Source organism: Copadichromis virginalis, linkage group LG16 (genome assembly GCF_057382275.1).
Source record: "Copadichromis virginalis isolate Kocher_CV1m ecotype Utaka linkage group LG16, C_Virginalis_male_GT1.1, whole genome shotgun sequence".
Lineage (NCBI taxonomy): Eukaryota > Metazoa > Chordata > Actinopteri > Cichliformes > Cichlidae > Copadichromis > Copadichromis virginalis.
In genome coordinates this window covers 33,825,134-33,851,270 of record NC_140633.1, presented here as the reverse complement: position 1 = coordinate 33,851,270, position 26,137 = coordinate 33,825,134, and the positions used below count along the sequence as shown (strand labels likewise).

At 38.7% G+C, this 26,137-nt stretch overlaps 1 protein-coding gene across 1 annotated transcript in view; it reads left to right on the top strand.

Annotated features, from left to right (window-relative positions):
• Nucleotides 1-26,137, top strand: part of LOC146691170 (inactive dipeptidyl peptidase 10-like) — a 146,406-nt gene that overhangs the window by 67,329 nt on the left and 52,940 nt on the right. The window contains exons 2-3 of the mRNA XM_085434456.1: nt 13,343-13,454; nt 14,480-14,575. Coding sequence (XP_085290582.1) covers nt 13,343-13,454; nt 14,480-14,575 — 208 coding nt within the window. The remainder of the gene's footprint in view (nt 1-13,342; nt 13,455-14,479; nt 14,576-26,137) is intronic.

Below are 26,137 nucleotides of genomic sequence, written 5' to 3'. Positions count from 1 at the left end.
GTCTCAAAATCTCATCTCTGCTTTTTGCAGATGATGTGGTTCTGTTGGCTTCATCAGGTGATGGCCTCCAGCTCGCCTTGGAATGGTTCACAGCCGAGTGTGAAGCGGTGGGAATGAGAATCAGCACCTCCAAATCTGAGGCCATGGTCCTCAGCCGGAAAAGGGCAGAATTCCCACTCGTCAGGGACGAGACCCTGCCCCAAGTGGAGGAGTTTAAGTATCTCGGGGTCTTGTTCACGAGTGACAGGAGAAGGGATTTAAGTGTTTATTTTCAAATCTTCACTCAAAGTAATAATTCAAGTAGTAATTCAAACTAAATACTTATGAGCTAAGAAGATTATTTTCTTACCTCACAAAGAAGCTCAAGAAGTTGGGACAAGATAGAAATGCCATTTTTGAGGGTTCTTAAAAGTCATTTTGTATTTTAAATGATATTTTGGCACCACATTTTCAACAGTAAAATGTATATTTTATTCTCAGGGCGAGTGTAATTTACACAACTATATAGAGAGCTTTGGATGAAGTACACAGTTGACACAGGACACGCTTTACTATTGGATGCTGTGGTGATAGAGTGAATGGTCTTCTGTATCAGAGAGCAACGTTTTAATCACAAAGCACAATGACTGAAAACACCAGTTTTCCAGGTAGGTTTCCTTGCTTGGCTAATTGTTTAGTTGGTTTCAAAGCTAAGAACACAGATTTTAATGATGGTGGCACCACCATCATTAAGTGTTTTTTCTTAATAAAACAAAAACCATAATTGCCATTTGTAATGATTGCTGCCTTATTTTTTCACTCAAAAATGTTGCCTGGAATCAAAACTTTTGGAAATTGTCAACACTTTCAACATTGCTACATCCATTTATTTTCTCCACAGGGTTTGAAAACCACAATTGTTGAGCCACTTCTAAGTACTAAGTACTAAGAGCCACTTCTTAGTACTACCTAGACAATGTCTACGTGTGACTTTGAAACTCTAATTATTCACATCACAACAACACCTAAAGGTTGTTTTGATATTTTCAGTCACGACCACACCACAGAACCATTAGTGCTCTTAAAAGGTATATAAATGCCATCCACTCAAGCACAAAAGGGCAAAATGTCTGTTGTGATGATATTATCATGAATGATGTTATGTTACTAGATACAGTGGAAAAACTGGGAATGTTGTGCCACTGTGTTAAGCTTGTTTCAATCTCATTTGAAGGATAGGGACTGCTTTTTGTTTCTGCTCTTCGAATGCATACTTCAAAAAATGGCATGTGGATTTCTCTTAAGGTCTCTTCTCATCCATCTTGTTTTTAACATTTCTTTACGTCTTGTTAAAAACAACAAACTATTCCTATGCTATATGCTGATGAAACACTGATCTACATTATGATATCTTCTGATGAAAGCATTTGCAGTTGGGCTCTGAGTTTTAATAACTGTGAGTGCATAAATATCCTCCAGTTATACAAAGATTTAAAAACTGTTCTTGGAGTATTTTGGAATCACAGAAAGTCATTCAGTGGCTTGCATGGATACATAAGCACAAGGATTTGGACTGAACTGCCTATGAATTAATTATCAGTAATGTTAATTTCAGACTTCAGTCCAAATTGTTCTACTTCACTTCTCATTGATTCCAGAATTTCCATTAGTGCATGCATTTTTAAAAATGAAATTATTATTTTTAATATTCTGTATATATTTGCATGTACAAATTTTGTTATTATTTTTGATTTGTATATTTTCCCCTTTATTGTCCTTTTTAAACTCTAATGAATTACATTGCTGTGTGATTCATTACATTTTATGTTTTATGTCTTATTTAAGACACTTTATTTATACAGCACATTTTAGGAAAGACAACAAACTTACTTTTATTTCACAGCACAAATAAATTTTAAGCTGGGAGAGAATCTAAATCACTGGGCCATTATTTCATCTGGTCATTTGTGATAATAATGTGTCAAACTGGGTTTGCTAGTAGGAAGGAACTCAGCAGGAAGCAATTTCACTTTAAATAGTGGCCTTTTTGGTAACAGGAGACACACTCCCAGCATGCAAAAGGCACGTCTCTGAAAACTGTAATCATAACAGCACTTGCAGTCTAACCACATCTGCTCATAATGAGTGATTGTATTCGAACAATGGAAGAGTGGGAAGAAAATTCAGCAGAATCATGTGAAACACAATAGCACAATCAACAGTAAGAATAGGGACACAAAATACTCAAGTGACCACATTGCACTGATACACGCTGGGAGGCTTTTTTCTTACCCCCTGAGGACATTTTAATATGTAACAAATATCCTCGGATTCCTGCACCTATACCTGTATGCATGAGATGACCCCATGTCTGCCTAAGATGAGTAATGAATCCATTGTTGCACAGTCAGATGTGGACAAGGCTTATGATAATTTTCTAGATATTTTTACTATGTGGTACAATAAACATTGTCCTGTAAACGAACACATGACAAAGAAAAAAAAGATAAAAAGTCCTTGGCTCACAAAAGGAATTATTAATGCTTGCAAAAAGAAAAACAATCTGTATAAACAGTTTATCAAAGTAAAAACAAAAGAAGTGGAACAAAGATATAAAGCATATAGAAATAAATTGACTGATATTATAAGAACGAGCAAACAACTTTATTATAGAAGAAGATTATATGAAAATAAAAACAATATAAAAGGAACTTGGGATGTGTTAAACAACTTAATTAAACAAAGATCTTCTGGAACATCATATCCTGAATATTTTACTGATGCAAATGGTGAAAATCACAACATGAGTAATATTGTCGATGGGTTCAATAAATTCTTCATAAATGTTGGCCCTGAACTAGCAGCGGACATCCCGTGTCATAAAAATGAAAATATCAGTAATATAAAATCAAATCCCTTTTCACTGTTCCTCTCAGCTACAAATGAGCAAGAAGTAATAAATATCACATTAAAATGTAAAAGTAAGTCTTCAATGGATTATCATGACATAAATATGTCTGTAGTTAAACAGGTTATTCTGAATATTGCTAGTCCCTTAACATATATCTGTAATTTATCATTTCAGTCCGGTTGTTTTCCAAAAAAAATGAAAATTGCGAAAGTAATACCACTATATAAAAGTAATGACAAACACAGTTTTACCAATTATAGGCCTATTTCTCTACTGCCTCAATTCTCAAAAATTCTAGAAAAACTTTTTAATTCAAGATTAGAAAAATTCCTTGAAAAACATCAAATAATAAATGTTGGTCAGTATGGTTTCAGAACGCAAAGAACCACTTCAATGGCGATAATTGAGGCAGTAGAAGAAATTACTGATACACTGGATAAAAATAAATATGCAGTTGGTATTTTTGTTGACCTCAAAAAGGCCTTCGACACAATCAATCACTCAATTTTACTGGATAAATTGGAAAGATATGGTATTCGAGGGAAAGCTGGTAACTGGTTAAAAAGTTACCTAACAGGTCGGGAACAATATGTTAGCATAGGGCATTACCATTCAGAGAAACTTGGTATTACATGTGGTGTTCCCCAAGGGTCAGTGTTGGGACCAAAACTTTTCAATGTATACATAAATGATATTTTTGATGTTTCTCAAGTACTTAAACTCATACTGTTCGCAGATGACACCAACATATTTTTCAGTAGCGATGATTATACTGATCTTGTAATGACTGTAAACAGGGAGCTAAAATTAATAAAAAAATGGATGGACATAAATAAATTATCATTAAATATAAATAAAACTAAAGCAATGTTTTTTGGTAATTTAAAATATAATATAGAATTACCAATTATCATTGAAGGTGTACCAATTGATAATGTGAGTGAAAACAAATTTTTGGGAGTTATAATTGATAACAAAATTTCATGGAAACCCCACGTCAGACACATAAAAACCAAAATTTCTAGAAGCCTCGCAGTTTTGAACAAAGTGAAACAATTCCTTGATAAAGATGCACTTCGTACTCTGTACTGTACCCTGGTTCTTCCATATCTTACATATTGTGTGGAAGTGTGGGGAAATACATATAAAAATACAACTAATCCATTAGTCACAGTACAGAAACGAGCACTGCGTATTATTCACAAGGCTGGTTATCTAGATCATACTCACAAATTCTTTCTTCAGGCAAAGTTACTTAAATTCCAGGATCTGGTTAATTACAATACATCCATAATTTTGTATAAAGCTTTTACTAAACTTTTACCGGCAAATTTACAAACTAGATTTGAAATTCGAGAAAAGGTTTATAATGTGAGAGGCTTTGGAGAATTCAAATTACCCAGAACTCGAACAACCCGTAAAGGCTTTTGTGTGTCTGTATGTGGTGTGAAAATCTGGAACAGTCTGAGTTTACAATTGAAACAATGCAAAAATATTCATAGATTTAAATTTCTCTACAAACAGTTGGTCTGGTCACAGTATACTCAATGATGGGTTTTAGTGTGCTCTGTAATGTCTGTCCTCTTACCATTGCTGGTATGGATTCCAAAATAAAAAATAAAAAATAAAGTGTGCGTATGTATGTACATATATGTACTTGTGTGTGTAGATATATATGTATGTATATGTATGTGTGTCTGTTACTTGTAGTTATTACTGCCTGTTACCTGTGGTAATGCAATTTATAATTTATATATTCTGTATTCAGTTATGAAGGCTCTAATTGTTGATTGCGAGCTGCCGCTTAGATGCTTGTATCTGCCCGGGGCTGTTGATGGGTCTGTATGCAATGATGGGCGTAGCTGCGGGAAGTTTATTGTTTTTTTTTGTTGATGAGTGAGTATAGGGGTGGGATTTAATAAGTTTTCTTCGTCCCACTCCTTTTTCAGGCAAGTTTTGTTTTTTGTTTTGTGTATTTTATGTTCAATATAGGTATTTGTTGTGCCTGAAAATGAATAAATAAATGAAATGAATGAATGAATGAATGAATGAAATTGTTGCTCCATCTGTACCAGACCGCTTTATCTCTCCAGGTTTGTTTGCAAAGATTACAATGTTCAAAGATGAACCTTGCAGGCCTCTTTATGCAACCAAAGGACATCTCCTGCTCCTGCTTTCTCTTAATAGTCAGTGTCCTGAATAACCGCTGAAGCACAGCATTCCTCCCTGCTTTTATATGACAAAAATGTCAAGTGGTCCAGGCTCCACACTCAAAGCTAGGTGATATATTATCTCTCAAATTCAGCCTTTGGGATATTTATTAGAATATTTCAGTCTGCCAATTCATCATGTAAATGTTGTTCCTGTCTGCCAAACTGCTCGGTAAAATATTGGATTGGTGCACAGCATGCACTCAATTTCTTTAGCTTGTCATTGTCAACAGATGAGCAAGCTGAAGTGAGGGGGGTTAAATAAGTTAAATATTTGTGAAGTTAAAACCACTGCAGTGAGTTAGACCACGTCAGATGAGTTGTAAATGGAGAATGTCCTTCAACCTGGAGGGAAAAGGAAAGGCAAAAGATGCACTGTGCATGAAGAAAACCTTTCTCATCTTTAATTCATTTGCTCTTTACTTCAAGTAACAAGCTAATATGCCAAGAGTATGATGCCTATCAACAGTTTATGTGCCCTGTATCCCTCATGCCTGCAAAATTTTTCTTTTTTTATGTTTTTACTTTTTTATGTTTTTACTTTCCCGCATCAAAATCTAAATTACATTTTTGTTTTGTTTTGTCTTCAAGCAGTTGTTTCTTGGTGCTGTTGGGGTTATGTTTGCATCATGAGATGACGGATTTGGGAATGAGATGAGCTTATTGCTGTCAGGCATGGGCACCAAAGGCTGGAGGAGATAAGAGAGAGAGGGCAGGTTATGGAAAGCAAACAGACCCAGGGAAAGAGGCTGAAAAGCAAAGCACAGAGTGAAGGGATAGTGAAGGAACACAAAGGGAAAAGACTCAGACCACAGCAGAAATTTCTGCCCTCCAAGTGTCTTAAAATGCACATACTGATCAGAGAAATCACTTTTTTTTTTCAGATTCCAAACTTCCTAGTAGCTCAGTTGTATACCTTTGACCTTATACTGGGGTTTAAAAATACAGAGTGACAAGGAAAGCTCTATAAGAACCACTAATAAGGCCCTGTTGGAAAATCTCCAGCAGCAATAAGGCCAATGCAGAATTAGTAGGAAAATCTTAAAATCAGTTTTGAAACTTGGAAGGAGTGAAGGTCAGCAGGGATTGGTGTGGGTCTTTTGTTAGAAAAGAAATCCTTGAAACTGTGTTTATATGAGCTGTGCTCTTTTGAATATTTTGTCTGCTTACACCAGATGAAAGTGCCGTCTGGAGAATATGAAAGCAGGTAAATTTAGGAAAAAGTGGTGTCATAATGGAGTGTCATACTTCAGCTAAATTGCTGACAATATTGCTTCACTATGATTACCTCTGATTTTTAAAAATGCATACTTCAAATCTGCTTTTAAAGTACAGTACAAAAAATCCAGATGATCAGGATTTTTCTTTTTTACTTTCACAGTGATCCAGAGATTGTTGTCTAAACATCTGGAGCATCCATGAGTTCGTGGAAAAGTGAAACATCGTGTCATAGTGGAAAACACTGGAAAAAAAACACTTGTAGATCAACATTGTATAGATGCTGATTTAGTCTTGCTGAAAATGAATGATTGAAGCATGTTGTAAACTGACTGACTTATAGATGGGATATAATAACTCTTAGAACAATGGAATTAGAAAGAGGCTTACTTCATGGCCTGAACTGAGATCCAGTCTGTCAAAGCACTTGAAAGCTCTTGCTCTCCTGTTGCACTGAATGCTTTGTTATGCTGAACATCATGAGTTCACCTAGGTTTTACGTGTCAAGGAGTTTTGCAAAGTATTGTTCTGTTGCTTTGAAAATCTTAGAAACAGCAGTTCACTGCAGATTCTTTCCCTTGCTTTTCTAAATATAGCTTGAAAAGCCATTTGAAAAGTCCGTCCCTTTTTTCTGCACTTTGCTCTTGATAACATGATATCAAGAGCAGATATAAATACTCTCAAAATGGCAAGCTGCCGCAGTAGCACAAATATAAGATTATTAATGGGTGAATGATCTTTTTCAGGCAGTGTGCCTTTTATTATTGTAAAATTATTATAAATTTCTGTCTGTATCACTTTACTAGAAAAAAAAATGTTTTTGTGCATAATGCAGTAATGCATAATTAGTGTTATGATTCTATTCTAGGACTCAATATTTCATAAGAGAAATATAATATTTCTCGAAAACACCCTCTGTCTGAGGATTAACATTGAATGAAACTGACTGAAAAGTAGCTACATCATTCAGTCAAACTAAAGTTTGGGGAGCTGCAGCAAGACCCCAGCAAAAAACACAGTGCAGGATCACAACACAGTACAGCAATGATCGCAGCCCTGTCCAAAGCAGCTTAAAATGGAGCAGCTGTAATGGAGATTGGTTACAAAGCAATTGTATGTAGGCTGAAATAACCTAAACAGTTGGATTGTTTTAAGCTGTCAATATGAGTGTGCTACAGAAACGTTTCAGCCATTAGCTTATTTGTGCTGTATGTGGTGATTGAGAGAATAAGATATACTGTAGGATTTAGCTTGCAGAAGCAAACTTTCTTCATTTTCTCTGAAGGGTATCTAGGCTTAGCCTTAGAGATATCTGGGAGAGGCCTGCTGCTCCTCTACATTGATCCAGATCAATCTGAACTGATCCAATGATCTGGTTGAGGTAGCTCAAACAACTGACTTGGATGCCTCCTAGACACCCATTAGGTGAGGTATATGAGGCATCGCTAACTAAAACGAAACTCTGGGGAAGACCCAGGGCATGCTGTGTGTCCCTCCAGAGATACTAGAAGTGGTTGCAGGAGAAGGGAGGTCTGCGTATCTCTGCTTAGAATACTGAGCCCATGACGGACACATGGATAATTAGCTGAAAATGCTTATGAGTAATATTTTTGGATTTATTTACCGGTGTATATATAATCTGAGGAATACAAACATCAACAAACTCGCACCTGAAATACATTTTGCTTTTTTCATTCACCACACAGACTAACAAAATGGTGTGCATAGAGTTACAGAGCTAGGTTTCAGTGGCTGATAAAGGAGGCCTGGTTTCTTGTTGACCTGAAGAACATAGAACAGGAAGTCACACTGTGATAAACACCAGGTTACTTCTGAACTTTGTTGCTTCTGTGTCACTGATCTAGACAAAGGTGACTGCTGTTTGTCTTGTGTGTCTGGCAGCAAGGATGCTTTACATTCATTTCTCCCTTAAAGAATCCAGAGGCACACAGTGGGAACTAAAGGCCTTCGTTTCAGATGAAGATCATGACACAGATTAGCTGCTCTGTAACATAATACAGCTTTCCCATCTATGTCTTCTTTTCCTGTGCAGTTCAATTTCATCAGCTGTGTATCTTCAAAACAGCACCTGGCACAATACTACAGATAGCGGAGTGCATTTCACTTGAGGTAAAAATCACATGGTACTGTCACAAAGAAAAAAAGAGAAACAGTATGTGCACTTCAGTTTGTTGGAAGTCAGAGAGGAAATGCTTTGCCTCTCTTGACAGGTTATGCAGTATTGAGTATCTGTTTGGATTTATGGTGTTGCTTTGTAACCAGGAAGCCCTCTGGCATGGTGCAGAGAAACAGAAGGCGTTGGCATCTTAAAGATGAGGAGAAGCTATCTCCAGTGTCTCATATGGGAGATATACGATCACATTTTTTCTGACTCAAAAGAGTCAGAAAAATCTATACATCTATATTTGATATGATAGTCAATCATATTCACACAAATCATTGCGAGCTGCTATACAGAATCAATGTTAAAGCACCTGACAACAATGGACATCTATTACATTGCAACCATTACCCACTGAGTGCAAGAGCAGTACTTACAAGTTAAAATCATAAACTGTATATAAATGATGGACATAGCCAGTGGCTTGGAAAAATGAAGCCACATGTGTCTTGAGGTACAAAGTGCTGTCTGGGAACAAAAAAATCTCTGGATCCAGTGTACTCCCATTTAAAAACAACTTCTATGAGGACTATAATCTGGACAGGAGCATTGACCTCTTGTCCAGATCCAGTTAAGGGGGCATCCACACCAGAGGCCACAATAGTTAGGCATCACTACATGCCTGACACGTTGCTAGTGGAAATTCCCAGTTCCTGTTGCCAATGTAAACCTCTAATATGGTGTATGTTTCACTAAACTTGAGGGTTCAAAATGGTACTTCATAAACCAATGGGTAATATCTCAGTTGCTTATTTCAGTACCTGTATACAGTCTGATTGCTGGATACCACAGCCGATATTAGATATGAAGTTAATTAAGTCCTGTTGAGCTTCTGCTTGTGACAGCTCAGTACCTGAGGTGTAGGAAATGTTTTTTTTAACAACCTTAAAATCCTGATGGATGCTGTCTTTTGATTGGACAGAATTTTGTAATGACATAACTTTAAATGCTGTGTTACTGCAGATATTTTATAAATATAAAGGAACGCTCAAAGAAAGAAGGTTCCTGGCTAGGGACTTTCTGAGCGGAGTTTGTATTTTCTCCCTGTGTCTGCAAAGATTTATTATATGAAGCATATCTCCTTCACAGCATGGATGCCCTTCCCAACATTAGCCTCCCAGAGATTTGTGTCTTTTTCTGATCTTGAACCAGTGATCTTCCTGTTAGGTCACTATGTTAGGATAATTGGTAGTTCTATATTGTCAGTAGGATTGAATGTAGGAGGTGTACTGTCGCTCTCAGCCTGTGACAGCTGGGGTAGTCTGTAGCCCCCACCATTGACCCTGAGCTGGATAAATGATTAAGAAAATGGTTGGATGGGATATTTCCTACAAAAAAGCTTTAATCCTAATGTGAGGAGAACATTTAATTCATGGGTTTTTATGTTAATGTTTTCTTTAAATTTCATTCAGAAAGTGGAAGTACATTGTGTAACAAATTATACAAAGGAAATGGGCAACCAATGGTCCAATAAAATTACAGCTTTAAATATAAACATCTTAAGGTGTGTTCTCAGAGGGGTGCAGTTGTTTTTGCTTCTGTGTTTTCTTGGCTGCAAGTGCTCTGGAATTCTCACAGTGACCTACATCAAACTGGATTCAGACTCTCAAACTGGAGCTATTTAATGGCATTTTCAATCAGTTTTTTAATATGGACACATTTTATTCCAAGCAACATTTTCACAGCAGGGGAGAATGGGATTCCCAGAATTGCAGGATATGAGGAACATAAAAGCCTCAGTGTATGACTGGAATACTGTATAACGATGTGATGGGGGAAATCGTAATGACATATAATGTTCCCTGATGTGTAATGAGGATTTCTCTAGTTAATGACGCCAAACAAAACAACGAGAACAAAGATGCCACAAACAAAATCATGCTCAACCAACACCAGAGGAGAAGTGTCCACTGTGGAAAAATTACTTTTATGCTGTGACTGATCCAGAAATTTAATAACTATATGCCACAAGGACTGGGTGTATGGTTAAAGTTGTAGAGTAGAAATGCAGGCGATGTTGTGATGGTGAAGCTCCAGGATGTTTATCTTGGAATCATATTCCTAATTAAAGGGTTTTGAAAGCAAATATAAACACACAGAAGAGATTTAGCAGCTTGCGGCTCTGTAGGCGAGACAGATTTATTTATAACACCACTCTGTCAAAGCAAATGAAGTAAGGCTGTATAACTGATGACAGGAAGATAGAGTTTGAGACATGTCCAGAAATGGGTCTGGTCTACAGAGAGCGGTTTTGACCCCTTTACATGCAAGCATTCATCAAACTCAGCACAGTAAAAAACCAGCCTGGTATGGTGAAATGTTATATGAATATCATGCCAAGTCATTTTGCTTTTTACTACTACACATTTGTTATTTTGTGTAACTGCATAGCATGAATAATAATACAGCCCTAACCTTTTCAAGTAACAAAAAACTACTTGACAAAACAAGCAACTGTGTGCCTGAAATTCATGAATATTTGGATTTCGAAAATATCAAACTGTAAGAACAGTAGAAACTGGAAAGGACAAATGAAACAAACAAATAGGAAAATAAAATATCAAGCTGAGTTTAAAAGCTTAAGGTTTGTATTAATTATTGCAGAAAAAGTACTGGAGAGTTGGGGTGGGTTTCAAAAAAACAACCAAAATTCACTGAACCAGCAGCAAAAGCAGATCAAAACTATGCTTTATGTTTGAAAAACATTGTCATTAATTCCTTCTAACTTTTGCTGTTTTGCTCCCACCATGATAAAATCACACTTCCTGCACAGCTCTTCAAGATCAGTTCACCATCATAAATCTCAGTTTTCTGCATTAATTACCTGCTTATTGCTCACCATCATTTTTTTAAAAACGACATCTGACAAGAAATTATAATTTTTGCTGTTCGATACCAAAGAAATTTGAACTTTTACAAATTATGCCAAATTGCAAAACATTGAGTTATGTCTCTAATAAAAACTTCTTTAACTTTGCTCTGCTTCACTCTCACAAGAGAATCAGAGATGAATCGAATCGGGACCTTGTGAATCGAAATCGAATCCATTATAGAAATCAGTGACTATACTCAGCCCTACTAGAGACATCTTAACTTTTAAATAACATATTTAAAATTACATAGTTTTACATACTTGTAAGCAGTCAGTATTTGCCTTAAACTGGAGCTTCATAAAGTGTTTCACACCAGTATCAGTATGTTTCAGAGTGTGTGCAATACACACACTGTCCATTTCACGCTTTGCCATTCCAATGGACTTGCAAGCTGCAGTAACAGCAGAGGGACATATTTTATTTCAAACCAATATAAAAATAACAAAGGGAGAGCCTTTAAACAGACATTAACACATTCAGATGCAAATACATGTTAGCCACCAAGCTTAATTGTCTGTGGCACAGAACGACCCTGGAATGTACTTCATACCTTTGTTGGTCACTAGCAACATCTTGGCTTTTAATGTGTTGCTGGTACCGCAACTTCTGCAGGTATGTCCATTTCACGCTTTGGAGAGGCATGGTGGACTGGCGTGTCTACGCATGCACACTTTGCCATGATATGGGGTTGAGCAGTTAGGCGAAATTATTTCTTAACTTTTCTTGTCAAAGTTAATGGGTGGAATTTTACTTCTGTTCTGCTTAACCCAATTCAGCTTCTTCTGTAGTCTGTATTTTAGCAGGAACTACTCAATGAAATAAAGGAGGAACACAGTTCATCATAATTTTAAAACATGAAAGTCATTCAGTGTGTAAAAAATTTGAAGAACTTCAAAGCTTCTCAAAAACCTCTGATGAAACCAGCTCTCGTGAGGACCGCCCCAGGAAAGGAAGACCTGTCAGTTCATCAGCCTCAAAAATCATTAATTAATGGTCCTTCAAGATTAAAGCTCACATCAGTGCCTTGCAGAAATCCCATCTCTAGATGAAGTGTTGCAAAGCGACTGTGTGAATCATGCCTTCCCTATCAAATTGCTTTGTAGAACAAAAAGAAAAAACTACTGAGAGTGACTAACGAGAAAAGCTTTATTTGAGCCAAGAAAGTGAAAATGAAGGGGGAAATCAGCATAAACACATTACATTAATAAACAATCATACATTCATAAACACATTGTACACATTAAAAAATCTATATCTGGAAAACATAACACAGTAAGCATGATGTTTGTCATTGTGAATGTTTAATTTTTAGGTAGTGAGAAAGCAGATCTTTCAGTCTAGCCTTCTATGAGCATGTGACAAATTAATGACCTTCACAAGGTGCTGAATATGACTGGGATCCTCTGTGGTTCTTTTTACTTACTTTTTCTTACCAAGAATTGTATATCAAGTACTTTATTTTCATCCCCATCAGGTTCATTAAAACTACACCGAGTGGCTGAAAAGTAAGCAGTAATGTGCATAGTAAAAATAAAAGTAATGTAAGTGTTCAAGTGTTGCAGCCATGAGCACTGAGTAATTTCATATTGAAAGCAACGGTTTAGAAAGAGCTGAATAAAAACAATTAGAGCAGAAATTGTTCAGTTGTACCATGTTTTTCCTAAAAACATTTCCACCTTAATATGAATTCTGCTTTTAAGAAGGCTAGGTACAAACATTGGCCTTTATCTGAACTGAGCTCAGTGTGTTCTACCATTAATACTTTGCATGATCCATAACTTCCACGTAAGCATGTGTGGCTAAAAATTCAGCAAACCGCAGATGAGGAAGGTCTAATATATTTATCTCCTATATGTTACTATTTTATAGTATTATCATCATTATTATTTTCATGATCATAATTGTATTAATATGTCATTATGATTGATATTCTATTTCTATTTCTCTGATTTCTTTTCTTGTTGTGTAGAACGTAGGACCTATTGCAACAGACAGAAACTGGAAAGGCATTGGCATCTCTCTGCTGGTTATTGCAGTGGTGCTGTCACTCATCGGCCTGTCCATTGTTCTGCTGTCAAAAGGTGAGACCCCATGTAGATGAGTCACATCTAGTTAATAAATTATCGTTGACTTTTGTCAACAATAAATTGTTTTATTTTGTCACATGTAGGTTCATGTTATATTTAATTTTATATTTAATTTTGTAGTTTTGTGTAGGCATATGTTCTTAAAAAACAAATGCTAATCTCAAGGACTAGTCCCTCGCACATGCACATACAGTAAATAACATTTATTGAGCCAAATGCTCAGAATTGAAGCTTTGATTCAGCTGACATGGTGAAAAGTAGATAACCTTGATGTGGATATCACTTTAGAATGTTTATGGGCTTTAAACATTTTGTAAAACAATCAGATAAATAAAACTTCTCCTTTTCTTATCAGATCTGCATGCACATTTACAAACACATGTAATGTACCCTTATCACTGCCTAACATGAGTGTATAGCTGCTGGGGCAAACGTTTGACTGGCACCTTAAAAATCAGTGAACAATGACAAATTACCATCACATGTAAGTTGTGCCAGGAGAATTAGCATTGACACTGCAAAAAAGTGGATATTTATTTAGTTTGTATTTAAGGATCAGTCTTGGCTATATTACAATAGTGTCTTTCCTAATTTGCATACTGTCTGCAAACTCCTGTTTTTCTGCCTTCATTAGCATATTTATTAATTCACTGCAGTGAATGTACACAGCACAGAAGACAATGACTGAGGTAAATCACTTCAGGTTTTAATTGTTTATCTGGGAAAGTGTGAGAAAAAGGTTATGAAAAAAATTAAGAAAGGATTGTGTAAGAAAACATCTGGAAGGGATTTACTGCCTGAGTTGTCACTCAGCAGAATTTTTTGTTTCCCAATCAGTTATGAAAAATGGCGTTTGTGCAAGTATGACTAAACATTATTTAATTATCTTTATGTCATCTTACATTTCCTCACTGCACTGAAGAAATTTAATTATAGATTTGTTTTTTAATTTAAACACCAAATTACCAGAAAATACTTAACAACTGTTTTGTTGTTGTTCTTTTTGACTTTCTTCTTAGATGATGGTGGTAAACTATTTGGTACACCACTGACATTGGATGACCTTTTTGAAAAAAAATTCCAAATACATGATCCTGATGCGAAGTGGATCAGTGGTGAGTATGTTAAAACACCAGAATTCAGACCCCAAGTCAACGCTGTAAAGACCTGAAGTTATCTGAAAAGTTCACTCTATAATACTGTTTATGAAAGTTGACATGTTATTACAATAGTACAGGTTACCTTCTCAACAGAGTGAGCCATAAAAGTGCCCTGCATTCAGCGTGATTAGGGTTTACACTCTTGTTTTTCTTGAGTAGACAAGGCCTTTTATTGCAAAATGGATTGCTATAACTCCTGACAAAGTGTCAGGTATTTTTAAAAGGCTTATTTAATTTTAGTGTTTCTTTTTTCATTCTGCTCTTCCATTTTAATTGTTGTTCAGGTAGAAGACAATCAAATAAACTTGCATTCATCACTCTGGTGTTTCTTTTAGCAAAACAGATCCAGATTGAATTGAATGAAGTTTTTTTCAAAGTGCTTTTCAAAGCAGAAGTCACAAAGTGCTTTACAATACAGAAAAAACACAACAATTAAGATGGTATAAACTAAATAAAGGTAACCCTGAACAGGTGGAGCTTAAGTTCTTAAAGGTATCAATAGTGTCCACAGATTTTATGTTCAGTGGAAGTGAGTTCCAGGACTTGGGGTCACATCCTCAAAAGCACATTGTCATTTTGCCTTTAACCAGGATCTTTAAGCATCAATCAGCAGACCTCATACATCCAGATGTTACGTACGATTTTAGTAGTAGCTCACTGATCTGACCATGGAAGGCTCTGAAAGTAACCGCCAAATTTTAAATTAAACCCTAAACTTTATGGGGAAACGGTGCAGTGAAGACAGCATTGTTTTCATACAGGATCTTTTAGGGTACCCGATGAGAAGAATCACAGCGGTATTCTGGATATTTGTAAATGATCCAGGGATGAATTCCTCAGGTAAAATGTGGCCTCACTGGGATGCTACAAAGAGAGTCTTTATCTTTATAAGGAGTCTTTAGTCAAGCTTGAATCTCTGTGCTGTAAACAGTTATTTACTTTGTAGCTGCTTAAACTAAATTACATTAGAATAACATAAAAGTGCTATATTTCCCATTTGTTACAATATAATTTCTAAAGCCCAGTAAAGTAAGGATGACAGGAAGTACAACTATGTCACGTAAACCCTTAATAAGTATATTATGGCAAAAAGGGACATCATATAGGATGAATTAGTTTTTTTATTATGGTATTTCTATTCACTGAGACTGTATTTTAGCCATTTTTATATGTCTAACATATAAAAAAGTCACTGAGAAATGCAGTCACTGTGAGATATATATATATATATATATATATATATATATATATATATATATATATATATATATATATATATATATATATATATATATATATACAGCATCTGCAAATTTATTTGCCCACTAGTCTCTTTGACCATTACTTTCACTCTTTATGATTGTAAATAACTGTGAGCCAGCTTGTCTCTTAAGCTGTTTTCATGCATGTACTCCTACAAACTTCAAGAGAATCAGGCAGCACACAGGATGACTACACACAAGGTGTGAATACATTGCACTATTACCTGGGCTCAGACATCACACAGACTTTGCATTAGGAAGCTGGCAGTAAAACACCATTTAACTAAGATGGACATTTGCATTCTCTCATCCACCCCCACTGGGTAATGTCGACATAATTTCAGGCTGCAGTGCATGAGTGAAAATAGCTTTCGCAGCACCTCAAGTATATTTAAGAAAGTTTCACTTTTAATTTATACATGTACATTCCAATAAGATTATAGTGTTGTGAATGTGACTGCTGTATTGCCTCTTGCAGGGTTCCAGTAACCTTATGAGCATATAGTACATGTAATGTAGTAGACCTGACTGCACTCTATTGAGTTAGTAATGTGTTAAAGCTGGAAAGACATACATCATATGTACAGCTTTTTAGCAAAGAGACGGCACATAAGCTGCAACAGAGAGCAGGCAGAAGACAGGGAGTAAATATCTTCCATCTATGTCACCTGTTCAACTCATTGAGTTATACCAGCACAGTGGTGAAACAAGGTAATCAGAGTTTATTACTGCCACTAAGGACTTCAGACTGCTTTAAAACCTTTGCTCAAAACCTTATGGTACAGCTAAGCAAACAATTTCACTCTGGATACTCTAAGACTTTAAAGAGAGAGCAAAATAAAATTCCCCACCACAATCTTTATAATCCACCAAAGCTCCAATAATTTTGATAATCAAACTTGACCTGATGTTACAGTTTGTTTTTTTCCCCACGCAGTTATATTATTTTTACATAAAGTATATACACGGCTAAGAAAATAACACTTTTTGATCAGAGTATAGCATCAACTCATTTAAACTTTAGGGATATAGATCTGATCAGTTAAGTGTCAGAGGTGTTTGTTAATTTGTTTCAGACACTTTTGCTGTGCCTCCCAGGAAAGTCTAATGAGCATGGATTGTTCAGCATGACCGGTTTGATAGTGAGTCAGTGATGGTCTGGGGAGGCATATCCATGGAGGCTGGGCAATGGCACTCTGACTGTCATTTTGTATCAAGATGAAATCATTGGACCAATTTGCAGATTGTATACTGGTGCAGTGGGTCTTTAGTTCCTTCTGGTGCATGACAATGCCCAGCCTCATGTGCTCAGAGTATGTAGGCAGTTCCTGGATGAAGGAATTGATAACATTGCCTACCTACCACACCAACCTGACCTAATCCACTAGAAAACCTTCTGGGACATTATTATTTTAGTCAATCCAGCTCCGCCAGGTTGCACACCAGAGTGTCCAGAAGCTCAGTGATCTTTGAATTCGATGCGGTCGTGTAACACACACTGCCACTGGACTATAGAGAGCAGTGGAGACATGTTCTCTGGATTGAGACATCACACTTCTCCATTTGGCAATGGATTTGTTAGATGCCAGGAGAATGATACGGGTCTGACTGCATTGTGTTAATTATAGTGTGGGGTTGTCTTTCAGGAACTTGGACTTCACAAACCTCACAAATGTACTTCTTCCAGAATTTTCAAAAAATTGCCATAAACAATTACTGCTAACAATTCTAACCTTGTGGAAAGCCTTCCCAGAAGAGTTTCAATTGTTATAGCTGCACACGGTGGAGCTAACATCAAAATAAACCATGTGGATTAAGAATGGGAGGTTTATTTGAGTATGCTGTTTACAGTGTTGTAAGTTACTTTAAATTAGTAACTTAGTTACATTACTAGTTACTTCTATCAAAAGTAACTCAGTTACTTCAAGTTACTCGTTACTTTCAGAGTAACTAGTTACTAGGGAAAGTAACTTTGGTTTTACTCAGAATTCTCTTGTTAATGTGTTGCTTCCGTAACTGGATACCCAGCAAGATTGCCAGTCTTCTAGCTTGCTTACTTGCCACAAGTGCACTGTGCCACCTACCAATAGAAAGGAAAAAATAATGTGCACATTTCCACGAGAGAAATCCCACGCCTGATTTTATCCTAGCCTGCTTTTTACATCCAACACAAAAACTGCAGTCGTGGTGCTTTCGATTGTACTCAGAACTCGGAAATTCTGCCTTCTGAATTGGAAGATGTAGGTAACACCAGACTGAAGATGAGCTGCATACAGGGCTGGACTGGGACAAAAAAATCGCCCCGGGCATTTTGACTAGAGACTGGCCCACCATTATAGGAAAAATCATAAAGCCTTTGAATGAAAATAAACGCTGTTGTGACAGTGATGTACACTGTTCTGATGGTATATATGCATCAATCTATCAATTGTTTGTTGTAAGACTCAGATAATTATTTTTTTAAAAGTGAGACATTTTAAATGAGAATAAGAAAGTATTTCCTTGTGCCCCCCTTTCCCTTTAAATGCCCTACATGGACCCCTGGCAACACTTTGCTAGACCCGCCCCTGCAGAGTTACCAGCTGTCAGCTATTTAGAAAAGGATCCTGGTGTTATTTATCTCTCAGAAACAGTTCATAACTTCCCTTCAACTCATTCATGTCACCTAAAAGGTAAACCTGTTTCTCCATCACCTGTTCAGCTCTGATGATTCAGTAAGGACATCTCCTGGTTTCATCTTCATGTTTCCCTCTCACCACATATTCAAACCGATATCATGACCAGCAGGTTTACAGCTGTGGCTCCAGCCAACATCAGCTGATACTAGAAATTAATATTAAATAAATTCTAACAACAGCTGATCAAGCTTAAAAGTACTGCTGTTGTTTACCGCGACATCTGCTGGTTTCCTCTTTCTGGCGCAAAGTGGACAATAAATAAACAAGAGAGAAAAGCCGATCAGCTGATCATTGATCAGTTTCATGATTGAAGTAGAAACAGGAGAGGGAGGGTGAGAGGATGAGAGAAGAAGAGGCAGCTGTGCAGCAAACACACAGAGTAACTCTAGCTTTGTGTCTTTGTCATTGTAGCTGAAGTCCGGGACAAACTGTTCCTTTTCACCTCAATACGAAACGCGTAATATTTTCTCTGAATACGAGACGATTCCGTTTTTTACGGGACGGTTGGCAACTCTAATAATTAACCTTATGAACAAAATAAAGTTCAACATCAGTAACATAGCACCACCCAGCTGTATAGAAACCCCGTCATGCTAGCTAGTACGCAGTACGAAAAAGTCAACACAACGAAAATAAACTCCACCTAAACTTAAGATAAGATAAGATAAGATAACCTTTATTAGTCCCACACGTGGGAAATTTGTTTTGTCACAGCAGGAAGTGGACAGTGCAAAAGTTATGAGGCAAAAATTAGAATACAATAAGAATAAATACAGTACACAGCTGTACAGAATAGAATAAAATAATATACTATATACAGTAGAATAAGATAAAAATAGAATACAAATACAAATACTATATACAACTGAGTAAAAATACAACGATGACAGAAAGGATTATTGCACTTAGTATTATTGCATATGTATGGATGTGTGTGCTTGATCAGTTAAAGTCTTTATTATGGAGTCTGACAGCAGTGGGGAGGAAAGACCTGCGAAATCTCTCTGTCCCACACCGTGGGTGCCGCAGTCTCCCACTGAAGGAGCTGCTCAGTGCTGTCACAGTCTGCTGCATGGGGTGGGAGATGTTGTCCATCAGGGATGACAGCTTAGCCGCCGTTCTCCTGTCACTCACCACCTCCACTGGGTCCAGAGGGCATCCTAGAACAGAGCTGGCCCTTCGGATCACCCTGTTCAGTCTCTTCCTGTCCCCAGCAGAGATGCTGCCGCCCCAGCAGACCACGCCATAAAAGATAGCAGAAGCCACAACAGAGTCATAGAATTTCTTCAGGAGTGGGCCCTCCACTCCAAACGACCTGAGTCTCCGCAGCAGGTACAGCCTGCTCTGCCCTTTCCTGTAGAGGGCGTCTGAGTTATGAGTCCAGTCCAGTCTATTGTTCAGATGAACACCAAGGTACCTGTAGCTGTCCACAGCCTCAATGTCCATACCTTGGATGGTCAGTGGTTGCAGTGGAGAATGCTTGTGCCTGCGGAAGTCTACCACCAGTTCCTTGGTTTTACTGGCGTTGATCTGGAGGTAGTTCAGCTGGCACCAGTCCACAAAGTCTTGGGTCAGACCTCTGTACTCCTTGTCGTCCCCATCAGTGATGAGGCCGACTATTGCAGCGTCATCAGAGAACTTCTGCAGGAAGCACTGGGTGGAATTGTGGGAGAAGTCTGCAGTGTAGATGGTGAAGAGGAACGGAGCCAGAACCGTTCCCTGTGGGGCCCCCGTACTGCAGACGACCCTGTCCGACACACAGCCCTGAGTCCTCACATACTGTGGTCGGTCGGTGAGGTAGTCCAGGATCCAGGTAGTGAGGTGATGGTCCACTCCAGAGTTCACCAGCTTGTCCTTTAGAACCGAGGGAAGAATGGTGTTGAAGGCACTGGAGAAATCAAAGAACATGATTCTCACAGTGCTTCCAGCGGTCTCCAGGTGAGCGAGGGAACGATGTAGGAGGTGAATGACGGCATCATCCGCTCCAATGCCAGGCTGGTAGGCAAACTGAAGTGGGTCCAGTGATGAGCTTATTAGGCGCCGAAGCTGAGCCAGGACCAACCGCTCCAGGGTCTTCATCAGGTGGGATGTCAGAGCCACCGGCCTGTAGCTGTTGAGGTCCTTGGGGCGTGAAGTCTTTGGCACTGGTACAACACAGGAGGTTTTCCAGAGCTGTGGGACTCTTCCCAACCTCAGGCTCAGGTTGAAGAGGTGCTCCATCACCCCACACAGTTGGTCCGCGCAGGACCTGACGACCCTCGAGCTGATGCCATCTGGACCCGCTGCCTTCTTGCCATTAATCCTCCTCAGTTCCCTCCTAACCTGGGTGGTTGAGAGAGACAGGCTGGAGCCTTGTGTTGAGTGTGTATTGGATGCTGTTGTTGGGGGGGAGTGAGCAGGGTGAATAGAGGAGGTGTGAAGTGTCTGAGGTGGAACAGCAGCAGTGGGGGTGGGTGAGTCTGCAGCCAATGTTGCAGACTGCCTCATGGCTGAGTCAAATCTGTTGAAGAAATGATTCAGTTCATTTGCCCATCTCACATCCCTCCCAGGCAGAGTTCTGCTGTTTGTGGCCCGAGATGGTTCTGAGGCCTCTCCAGACTTCACCAACGTTGTTTTGTTGAAGCTGGTACTCCATCTTCTGCCTGTAGCTCTCCTTCCCATTCCTTATCAGTCCCCTCAGCTCTCTCTGCACCCTTTTCAACTCCTCTTTGTCTCTGGATTTGAAGGCCCTCCTCTTCTGCTTGAGGACGGTTTTAATTTCTGGGGTAATCCAAGGTTTGTTGTTGGAGAAACACCGTACAGTCCTGGTAGGTACAGTGTTATCCACACAGAAGTTTATATAGTCAGTAATGCATGTAGTAAGGCTGTCGATGTCCTCACCGTGGTCATCACAAATCACCTCCCACACAGTCGACTCAAAACAATCCTTAAGAGCCTCCTCGCTCTCCTCTGACCATCTCTGTACTGTGCGGGTGGCTGGTGGCTCCCTGCGCACTAAGGGCTCATACACAGGGACAAGGTGCACCAGGTTGTGATCAGATCTGCCCAGGGGAGGGAGAGGTGATGAACTGTATGCCTCTTCTGCATTGGCATACAGTAAGTCCAGTGTTTTATTGACTCTGGTTGGGCAGGTCACATACTGGGTGAAGGTGGGCAGTGTGGAGTCCAGTGAGGCATGATTGAAGTCCCCTGATATTATGAGAAGGGCTCTCTGTGATTGTGTTTGCAGTCTGCTGACCACAGAGTGGAGAGAGTCACAGGCTGCATCCGCGTTGGCCGAGGGGGGGGACATACGCTGTTATCGCGATAACATGCGAGAACTCCCGGGGCAGGTAGTACGGACGCATGCTAACGGCTAACAGCTCAATGTCTCTGCTGCAGAGTTGCTCTTTTACAGTGATGTGCCCAGGGTTACACCATCTGTCGTTCACAAAAACTGCCAGTCCCCCTCCTTTCCTCTTACCGCTGTCTCTGGTCCTGTCCGCTCGCAGCAGCTGGAATCCCGGTAGTGTCACGCTTGTGTCCGGAGTTAGCGATGTTAGCCACGACTCCGTTAGCATCATGATGCTACATTGCCGGTACTCCCTCTGTGACCAGGTTAGCGACATGAGCTCATCCATCTTATTGGGCAAAGATCTTACGTTTCCAATAATTACAGAAGGAAGAGATGGTCGATAACGTCTCCTTCTCGGGCGACGGCGCTCCTTCCCAGCACGACACCCCCGTCTTTTCCTCCTCAGCTCGCTGGGAATATCGGGTCTGTCCGCCGGCAGTACCGCTGCAGGACTCAGCGCTAACAGCTGATCCTTACTGTAAACAAAGGATCTCTGCTCTGGGTCCCCAGACACGGGTGAAAAAAGTAGAAATAAACTGAGAAAAACGACCAGGACTAGCACAAAACGGTAGAACATGGTTGCAGAGTCTAATTACTAATACGTTAGTTATAAAAAAATTACGAGAAAAAAGATAAGAAAGAAAGAAACTCAGAATGAGCAGAGCTGCTGTAACAGGCTGCCGCACACGGGGGGCGCCGGAAGTTGATATATACTAAACTTGGTTCATATCTGACCCAGATGGACTGCAGGTTATAACTACCCGAAGTTCAGTTCACCTGACACTCTTGGACCGCTTCGGGTCTCTCCTCTTGCCTCCCTTTTCCTTCATCCACCTGCTGGCTTCCAACACTTGCTAATGTTATTGAATCTGTGGAAGCTCCGCGATAGCCACCACACAAAGTAACGAATAACGAGCCTATCTAAATCCCAGTAACGAGTAACGCGTTCCTGGTTTCGGCATAATAACTAGTTACCGTGCTCGTTACCACAATAATAACGTAGTTACTGTAACGCGTTACTTAATAACGCGTTAGTCCCAACACTGGCTGTTTATCTGTATTTCTCAATAGATCAGGCTACAATAATAATGGATGTTTCTATAGCTTGTTATTGGCAAGAAATGACAAGCTATAGTTCATATCTGAGCTGCTTACTTACTGTGTCAAACCAAATCAGAGTTTTCCTCAGAACAGAATGAAGGCAATGTAATGTGTATTTAATTTTAGGATGTTCTTCTCTTTTCCTGTTTTCTTCCATTACCCACTTTACATGTGCTCAAACAGCCTGCAATATAATTACTATGTGGTCTGCTTTAAATGACTGAAATAATAATTAGAGATATTGAAAACATGCCTTTGAAACCTTCTCCTTCTCCTTTTAATAATTTAAAAGTAAACTTTACTTCTTCAACACAAAGTGTTATCATCAGTGAATTTTGATTGGTTTATAGTCAACTACTGGAAATGAAACTCTTAAGTGACACTGGGAGAAATCTAATAGTTTTGTTTGTTTCTATAAAGAGGCCAAGATGCACTCTCCCTGCAGACTCACCATGAAAAACACATCAACACAAGTACCACTCATCATAATGGAAGGACTTTATTCTTTAGAGGCTCTCTGGTGAATGGTTTTACACCATATGTCAGTAGTGGTGCTTTCAAGCTGTCTGAGCTATCCTTTGTGTGACAGGACCACTGCGGTTGGCTCCTCTCGGTCATGCTTAGTTTTCTGCTCCTGAAAGTCGGACTGTGCAAATCTATATGGTCCTCTCAAATACTGCCTGTCTTACATTCAGCAGAATAAAAGTCCCAGAGTAATCTTTGAGGAAGCCAACTTGCACTTCAAAATTGGCTTTTTTCAAAATATAGGTTTCTTTGTAAAAGGACACAGAACTCAATGAGATCTTTGTAGAACTAGTTTCTGAAAGTAGTTTTACAACTGAAACTGAAATGAACTGATACGTTTTGTTTGAGGCAGAGATATTATATTATAACAATATAATATGTGTCTGCAATGTGTTAATTTTCATGAGATTAAGTGATTTGGAACAATACACATTTACCAATCACACCTGTTTAACCGCTTGTCTATGGAAAGATCTAATCAGCCAATCAGAGCAGCACCAACTCAGCACATTTAGGCTTGCAGACATGGTCAGGACTGCTAAAGTTTAAATCAAACATCAGAATGGGGAAGAAAGGTGGCTAAGTGGCTTTGAACGTGAATTGGTTGTTGGTGCTAAAAAGAGCTCGAGTATTTCAAAAACTGTTTATCCCCCATTACACCACCTCTATTCAAACTAGAGGCGGTGTAATGGGGGATATTTCTGTGGCACATTTAAGTAAGGATCGTTTAAACACCACAGAGTATTGTTGCTCACCATGTCCATCCATTTATGACCACAATATAACCCATCTTCTGATGGCTGCTTTCAGCAGGGTAACATTTTATGTGACGAAGGTCAAATCATCTCAAATTGACCCCATAGCCTCCAGATCTCAATCCAATGGAGCACCTGTAGGATTCAATCCAATGGAGCACCTGTAGGATGTGGTGTAATGTGAGAACTCAGAGTATGGATGTGTAGCCATGGTGCTAGCTAGGCATAAATAATAAAGTGGTTGGGGGATGTATATATTCTGTTAATTAAGTGCTGATTTCATCATAAACACCTCATGCATTTACATTATCACCACAAGACATGATAGCTTCTCCACAATGAAATGCATGTCAACCTTTTGTCCAGGCTCAAAAAGAACACCCAATTATTGACTTATTGGCATCAAATCAGGGATAAAGATTTTATACACACTAGTAAAGGCAAAAATAAAATCATGTTTAGAAACTCTGCCAGACAGAGAGAAAAACAAGTCTCTGGTCTCTCTCTCAGTTGCTTCACTGCGTTCTTGAAATGCATAATAAACACTCTGCCAAGGGCTCTTTAAGTCTTTACTCATTCATTACTAGGTCCACTTCGATCAGAAAGGTACAACAAGACAAACTTTTATTGCTCCAAAGCACCATATGTTCATATTATATCTGCAGGGTTCTGACAGGGTTATTGTTTAATATGAATGGCTCTGCAGTGCTCCGCCAGTGCTGAGACTTTCTGACCGCCAACTTACTTTCACCAACTGATTCAAATTTTTCAAGGCTTATCTGCAGTAAACCGTAACAGCGAGTGTATCCAATTGTGAATATCGGCAGCTGCTACAAGGACCTCAAGAACATTCAGAATGTGATGCACTGAATCAACACTCCATAAAACCGAGGAGGAGTATAAGGTGGATCACAATAATCAATCACAGGCAGAAATGTTGCTTCCACATGTTCTTGTGGAATTATCTGCTTTTGCACTCAGGGGTTAATAGAAAACAAAGTAAAGCTAAAAGACGGAAACATTTTGCATTCTTCTAACGTCTTTGCCATCAACTTTAAAAGGTGTTTAATGCTGACTGAGGGCCTACACAGATATGCTGTGTAATGTTAGCTTACCTATTTATTTGACAATACCAGTCGTTGTCAACTTGGCAGTGCCTAGAATTAAAGATAGTCAAGGTAAATGTAGTTTAATACTACAGGTGACAGAATTCTGGAGACAGCCATGTCATTTTGTGGAAGATGTCAGAATAATTGGCCTTTTTTTTGCTCATTCTGTGAGCCAGCGTGTCTTTCATTGTGCCTTGCTGTTCACAGACTGGCACTCTGTGCAGTGTAGAAAGATCAAAATCAAAGCTGGTAACCGTCTGGGAAGTTAAGAGGTGTACAGCCTGTCACCTGCTGCTCTTCATTTAACCACTTGCAGTGGCTGCTCCTTCTTTTTTCCCATTACTCCCTGTGATATTTCAAAATGACCTGTTGTGGAATAATGCTAACGATGACACTGTTGTGTTTTTTCCAGTGCAACCTTATAACCGAATGTGGAAAAGTCACCAAAACAGAAATCTTTTTTTTTTCTTCATGAAGACAGATGTTTTCAGTGCATCTCAAAAGGAAGTGTATTCGTCAAAAGCACTGTTTTATGCAGAGAAAGCAGGGAGATATCACCATGGCAACCAAGAAAAGCTTTAAAATATGTGGCAAAGGTTGCATTTCAACCCAAATCATGACATTTTTTAAAATTTCAACCAGATATTTATAATGTTTAAACTTAAGAAAGTCAATGCCTATACTTAGTAAAGCAACACATTTTTTTTAACTTATGATGTAGTAAAATTTATGCAACTGCTGTGATGTGTATGA